This window comes from Panthera tigris, chromosome D4 (genome assembly GCF_018350195.1).
Source record: "Panthera tigris isolate Pti1 chromosome D4, P.tigris_Pti1_mat1.1, whole genome shotgun sequence".
Lineage (NCBI taxonomy): Eukaryota > Metazoa > Chordata > Mammalia > Carnivora > Felidae > Panthera > Panthera tigris.
The window spans coordinates 65565911-65573594 of NC_056672.1; the positions used below are offsets into that span (position 1 = coordinate 65565911).

A 7684-nucleotide genomic window follows, 5' to 3' on the forward strand; every position below is an offset into this window, starting at 1 on the left:
GTATAGAAAAATAAAATGGACAGGACGAACTGGACAGAGATTGAGTTCATTCTGCAGGGACTTTCTGAGTACCCCAAAGTGGAAAAACTCCTTTTCGTCATGTGCTTGATGATGTACCTGGTGATCCTGCTGGGGAACAGCACCTTGATCATACTAATTCTCCTGGATTCCCGCCTCCATACGCCCATGTACTTCTTCCTTGGTAATCTTTCCCTCCTAGACATTTGTTACACGTCCTCCTTTACCCCCTCAGTGTTGATTCACTTCCTATCACAGAAAAAAACCATCTCCTTCCTTAGATGTGTTGTTCAGATGTCTGTCTCCTACACTATGGCATGCACAGAATGCGTGCTCTTAGCAGTGATGGCATATGACCGTTACGTGGCCATCTGTAACCCTCTGAGATACCCCATCATCATGAGCAAGGCACTTTGTATTCAGATGGCAACCCTCTCCTGGGGAATGGGCTTTCTCAATTCACTGATAAAAACTATACTTGCAATACGGTTGCCCTTTTGTGGAAAAAATGTCATTAACCACTTTGTTTGTGAAATAATGGCTTTTGTCAAGCTGGCTTGTGCAGATATTTCCTTGAATGAGATTGCTATAATGTTGGGCAATGTAATATTTTTGTATATTCCATTATTGTTAATTTGCATCTCCTACATTTTCATCCTATCTACTGTACTAAAAATGAATTCAGCAGAAGGAAGAAAAAAAGCTTTTTCTACCTGTTCAGCCCACTTAACAGTAGTGACCATGTTTTATGGGACAATCCTCTCCATATATATGAAGCCAAAGTCCAAAGACTCTGCTATTGACAAATTGATTGCTCTGTTCTATGGAGTAGTCACTCCCATGCTCAATCCTATCATCTATAGCCTGAGGAACACAGAGGTGCTTGGAGCTTTGAGAAAATTGATGAGTAGACACTGGTTCTGGAGAAAAGGATGAAAAACTTACATCTTCGAGTTCATGCACCAAATAAACTCATATATTTGAGGAAAAGGCTTTTATTTAAAACATAGCAAAAGAAATAAAGATTGTAGGTAGGATCACAGAATTTAAGAGTTGGAAAGAAATTTCAAGATAATTATCTAGCTTTCCCTTTTTATGAAAATGACTGTTACAAAAATGTAGACACAACTAGTATAAGTACTAAGAGTAAAATTTAAGGAATAAGAAAAAAGATGTAATTAAATGTTTCCAGGAAAATCCAGTACAGATTCTCTTCAACTGATGGAGTTATGTCCTGATAAACCCATCAAAATTTGAAAATATCATCAGTCAAAAATGCCTTTAATACACCTAATCTACTGAACATCATAGCTTACCTTGAAAATGTGCAAATGCTTACATTAGCCTATAGTTGGTCAAAACCATCTCATACAAAGCCTATTTGCAATAGAGTGTTGAATATTTCCTATAACGTATTGAGCACTGTACTGAAATTGAAAAACAGAATGGTTGTATGGGTATGAAACAGTTGAGTGTATCAGTTGTTTATTCTTGTGATCATGTGGCTCAGACTGGAAGCTGGGGCCACTGCCACTGCCTAGCGCAACAAGAATATCATACCACATGTTACTAGCCCAGGAAAAGACCACAATTTAAATTTTAAAGTGTGGTTTCTACTGAATGCATATCACTTTCACATCATCATGAAGTTGAAATATCCTATGTCAAACCATTTTAATGTATGGACCATCTGCATGTATGTCTGCTGAACAAGTAAAATATGTATTTTTCAGTTCCCTTTTGAGAGAACTACTTGAATTTTTGTGTTTGTTTGTCTGTTTGTTTGTTACTGCTTTTTATTTTACCCAAGGACTTGACCTGACTCCAACCTAATTTTTCAGGTACATATTTCCCCTTCTTTCCCTCCTCATGTTTCTCCCATGTTTGAACAAGCTGTGCTACATTCACTATTACTTCTCCAATTATATCATGTTCTTTACACCTAAAGACAACAGCATATGCCACTGCATCTCCATCCTCACATTTCTCTTTCTATGGTAACAGCCTAGCAATCTTATTAAGCACAATTCAAGTGTGAGATCTTCTACAAATCCTTCCAAAGTTTGCCCGCTTACTTATTCCCTCCTTTATGCTGTCCTGAACTTTATCTGTTATGGCTATTTTCCTTTTATACTATAATCATTTGTTCATTTCTGAAATCCACCCAATGGCAGAACTCACTGTTCTCTGTATGAAGTCTAATGTCAAATAAAGTTAAACAGTAGGCAGTAACTAATTACTTATTTAACATTTTGAAATAATAGTAAAATATAGTCTAAGTACTTGATTTAATACAGGGATATAAGAGAACTTGAATTTATGTATTATTTCATTGACTAAATAACACATCAAAAAGTTATGGATAAAATATCAGCTAATATTAAATGTACAGAAATGTAAGGGAAGATAAAAGAAAGATAAATATACTCAAGAGGTCACTTGTGGGGTGCCTGGGTGGCTCAGTTGGTTGGGTGTCCAACTTCAGCTCAGGTCATGATCTCACAGCTCCTGGGTTCAAGCCCTGCGCTGGGCTCTGTGCTGACAGCTCAGAGCCTGGAGCCTGCTTCGGATTCTGTGTCTCCCTCTCTCTCTGCCCCTCCCCTGCTCACACTCTGTCTCTCTCTCTCTCTCTCTCAAAAATAAATAAACATTAAAAAAGAAGTCATTTGGTCTGGGTAAGGCAAAAATCCTATCAGTGTATACTTATTCTGTAATGAGCAACTGCTGAAAAAAATATCTATCAATTGTATAAACACTTCTTAAGGAATACTGAGAATTTCACTCTATCAAAAGCAATAATCTTATTTTAAATATTTCCTTTCAAAGAAATGCCCTTGAAATTGCTAGCAAATAATAATTGTACTTTTATTTTTTATGTGATTACCTAACATCTATTTGTATGTAATACAGGTGAGTTGCCTGGTACAGTCCCACAGCCTGAGCTGGATGAGGAGAGTGGCTCTGCTCAAGGGCCACCCAGCAAAGGTTTCAACAACCCAACAGAGTTCAGAAAGGAATCCCTGCTTGTTCTGCCCAGCAGGATGTTTGGGGCCTGATGGAATAAGTAAAAGGTCAACATGAAAGGGAGGCCCAGTTCAGGTAGTCAGAACCCAGTAGAATCAAAAGGACACCCATATATGGAATGACTCAGCTCAGACTGTCAGAGAAAGAGGGAAAGACAGAGAGAGAAAGAGATAACTTGGGGTATTTTATGCTTATAAACACTACCAGAGTGATAGGCTAGACTTGTAACACACTCATAGATGTTTCTCAATACATTGAAATCATAGGTAGATTCAAATATTTTTTAATTTTTATTTATCTGAGGGAGAGAGACAGAAAAAGAGAGAGGGAGAGAGACTGTCAGTAGGGGAGGGACAGAGCGAAAGGGAGACACAGAATCTAAAGCAGGCTCCAGGCTCTGAGCTGTCAGCATAGAACCTAACACGGGCTCGAACTCACAAACCAGAGATCATGACCTAAGCCGAAGTTGGATGCTTAACTGACTGAGCCACACAGGCACCCTGAAATCACAGGTAAATTCAAACTAACTGAAACTAGAGTCTAGCAAGAAAAAAAAAAAAAAAAAGATCAAAATCTGACTCTGTCAAAATGATACACCTATCATCCTAGCTAATTCACAGGTGGTCTTTTGGAATTAGCATATTTGCTAACTTGTAAATAATTTTAAATAATTATTATAAATATATTGATAGATTAAATAAACTTCCCATTTTATAGACAAAGAAATTGGATTAGGATGTTTAAGAAATTGCTTAAGATTGGGGTGCCTGGGTGGCTCAGTTGGTTAAAAGTCCTACTCTTGATTTCAGCTCAGGTCATGATCTCATGGTTCATGGGACAGAGCCATGCATTGCATTGCAGGGGATAGTCAGCATGAAGCCTGCTTGGGATTCTCTTTTTCTCCCTCTCTCTCTACCATCCCCCTGGTTATGTGCGTGTTCACACACTATCTCTCTCAAAATAAATAAATAAACATTAAAAAAAAAGAAATTGCCTAAGATCACTAAGCTTATATAGACACCCCAAAAAATTGTAATTCTTTTTATTTAATTTAAATTCAGGTTATTTAACATATAGTGTAGTATTGGCTTCCGGGGTAGAATTTAGTGATTTATCATTTACACATAACAGTCATATGTAACACTCATCCCAAGAAGTGTCCGCCTTAATGTCCATCACCCATTTAGCCCATCCCCCCCACCTCCCTCCCAGCAACCCTCAGTTTGTTCTCTGTATTTAAGAGTCTCTCATGGTTTGCCTACCTCTCTGTTTTTATCTAATTTTTCTTCCCTTCCTTTATGTTCATCTCTTTTGTTTCTTTTTTTTTTTTTAACGTTTATTCATCATTGAGAGACAGAGTGAGACACAGCAAGAGCATGGAAGGGGCAGAGAGAGGAGACACAGAATCTGAAGCAGGCTCCAGGCTCTGAGCTGTCAACACAGAGCCTGACACAGGGCTTGAACTCACAAACCACAAGATCATGACCCAAGGAGAAGTCGGACGCCCAACCGACCAAGCCACCCTGGGCCCCATTATCTGTTTTGTTTCTTAAATTACACGTATGAGTGAAATCATATGATATTTGTATTTCTCTGCCTGACTTACTTTGCTTAGCATAATACACACCAGTTGCATCCATTTCACAAATGTCAAGATATCATTCTTTCTGATCACCAAGTAATATTCCATTGTATATACATAACATTTTCTTTTTATCCATTCATCAGTCAATGGATATTTGGGCTCTTTCAATAATTTAGCTATTGTTGATAGTGCTGCTATAAACACTGGGGTGTATGTGCCCCTTTGAATCAGCATTTCTGTATACTTTGGATAATTTACTCTAGATCCCATGTGTACTATTCTTTCACCTTTACCACAGTTCTGACCAATAACAGGAAAACATAACCAAAATTGTATAGATAATTGCCCTAAATTACCCTAGAAAACATCATCCACACCTAGTACTCAATTTACATCTCTTTGCAAAAGATTTCGCAACATATATATAGCTTTAGACCTAATTTTTTGCCTAGATTTCACAAATCTGTCTTCTCCTGTAAGTCTAACCATCAATGCACAGCCAACCAGTCAACCGACTTACATCCCATCCTATCTTTGTGAAGTCATCATCCTTACGCTACTCATGTCATCCAATCAACGACTGCATCAGAGTTCTTTACTTACACCAATGGACCAATCATCTTTGATGACTGTTTATTCATATCTGAGAAATCAAATCCAGCCCTACAACCTGGTAATTCCCATATTCATCCTATCTTCTCCATACCATTGCTTTCTGGATCCAAGCCATCACAATTTTATTGACTCTTGTGACAACTTCATGATAAAGAGCAAATAAGTTTGCACACTGACTTCACATTTAGTCATCTAGTCCAGAAAGGACATACAAATGTTACAAATACTGACGAGTGTACATTTTTAAGTTCTTTGTATATTATGGCTTATACAATAAGATATGTCATATATTTCAGCATTTCTCACCATTTTAGTGGGTTTGGGATACTGTATATTTTATAATATAAATATATCATGTATTTTGTTTCTAAATGCTTATAGCTTCATTTATACCCTTGGATCTAAGCATCTAGGTGTCAGGGGAAAGCACAATAAAAAAGGGAAGGGTGCTTGTAGTTGCACTGAAACATCCTGCAGCTTCTTTGAATTTACGAAATTAATGTCAGCACTCGAAGACCAACAACAAACTGCTAAACTCTCTGATATTTTTGCAGACTAGCATCCCTCTACCCCATCTCTATTCAGTATATATTTGTGCAGGCCTTCTCCATTTGTACATAGACATTCACATCACACACATCTATCTGCATCCACAAATATTTCCACACATGTAAAACACAGTTATACTTTGTAGAATATGCAATTACTCCCATTAAATTTAGCAATGCTGAAAAGAGGTTGTAGAGTACCCATGTGTGTCTAAATTTCTTAAATTTTTTCTTATAATGACATAAGTCCAATTGTATGAGGGCCCACACTGATAGCCTCAATTTAACTTAATCCCACTTTAAAGGCCTTATCTCCAAATGTAAATACATTCTGAAGTACTGGTGGGTTAGAGCTTCAACATAAGTTTTGCAGGGACACAATTCAGCCTAAAACAAAGGTTAATAATAAATTATCTAAAAAGTCTACTATAGTTATTACATTTGTATATTACATGCACATAATTTTGAATACTAACAATACACTAGCTTAATGTTTAAAGCTATACTTACACTCTATAACCCAAAATAAAATTGAAGTTTGTCATCAAAAGTCTATTTATGTAAGATTTCAGATATGCTTATGTAAGATATGTCTATATTACCTTAGAGTTTCAGCAGTCAGTCAAGGAGGGAACTTAGGAAATCTTTAAAATGAGTGTCTTCCCCTATTATCCCAGTTTTCTGGTGTGTATTGACCACATCAATACACCCCTTAGATTAATGTTATGATTTTCTATGGGGGATTAAAAAAGCACACAGAGGGTTCCTAATCAGCAATTTTTTCACAGCTGCTTTTACCTCTTTGTTCCGTAAACTATAAATGATAGGATTCAACATGGGGGTTAATCCAGCATATACCAACGCCATAAATTTGTCTATTTCCTGTGAATCTACAGCGGAGGGCTTCAGGTACATGGAGAGAGCTGTCCCATAGAACAAAACCACCACAGTCAAGTGGGCTGCGCATGTTGAAAAGGCTTTGCTTCCACCATCCACTGAGCTGATTCTCAGGATGTTGGAGAGAATGAATGCGTAAGAGACACAAATGAGGAGCATCGGCATAGGAAGAAGTAGTACGCTGATCACCAGCATGATTAACTGCACCCTGGAAGTATCCACACAAACTAGTTTCAAGACAGCCAGAATTTCACAAGTGAAGTGATTGATGATGCTACTTCCACAGAGAGACAGCTGCAGCACAGATACTGTTTCCACCAGGGCGGTGAGGCAGCCTGTCATCCAGGAGCCAGCGGCAATCTGCACACAAACCCTCTTGTTCATGATGATGGGGTATCTCAGAGGGTTGCAGATGGCCACATACCGGTCATACGCCATCGTGGACAGGAGCACACACTCAGTGGAGCCCATGGCAAGAGAAAAGTACATCTGAGTGGCACATCCTGAGAATGAGATGGTGTTTTTCCCTGAAACAAAGTTTGTCAGCATTGGAGTGAGAGCAGAAGAGGTGTACCAGATGTCTAAAAAGGAGAGGTTGCTGAGGAAGAAGTACATGGGTTTGTGTAGGTGGGAATCCAGGATGGTGATGGAGATCAGAATGATATTACCCAGCAGGGTGATCAGGTACATCAGCAAGCACAGCACAAATATGATGACCTCAACTTTGGGGTAAGGAGTAAACCCCAGGAAAATAAAATCGGAAATGACTGTCAAGTTTGCCTTGACCATTTTATGCCTCTTTGTTTATCTGTAGTAGTGAATAAAAATATACATTGTACATATATGAAAATTAAATTCTACCATCTTTCAAGGGGATTAGTTAGGGGTACTTTAAAAGGATCATTATTCTGGCAATACCATGCTAATTATTCACTCATTCATTCATTTGTTGATTATACTACAAGTCACTGAAGATCTCTTTGAATTACCTAAAAAG

General features: G+C 37.9%; 2 protein-coding genes across 2 annotated transcripts; one reads left to right on the forward strand and one right to left on the reverse strand.

Annotated features, from left to right (window-relative positions):
• On the forward strand, nt 1-954 carry LOC102972897 (olfactory receptor 13C3-like). The gene has a single exon (XM_007094467.2). The coding sequence runs from the start codon at nt 16-18 to the stop codon at nt 952-954; it is 939 nt and encodes a 312-aa protein (XP_007094529.1). The 5' UTR covers nt 1-15.
• A 359-nt stretch (nt 955-1313) lies between these two features.
• On the reverse strand, nt 1314-7476 carry LOC102959907 (olfactory receptor 13F1-like). The gene is made up of 2 exons (XM_015543002.1): nt 6561-7476; nt 1314-1357 (listed from the first exon to the last, which is right to left on the reverse strand). Exons 1-2 carry the CDS (start codon nt 7474-7476, stop codon nt 1314-1316), a joined length of 960 nt encoding a protein of 319 aa, XP_015398488.1.
• Nucleotides 7477-7684: the final 208 nt, after the last annotated feature.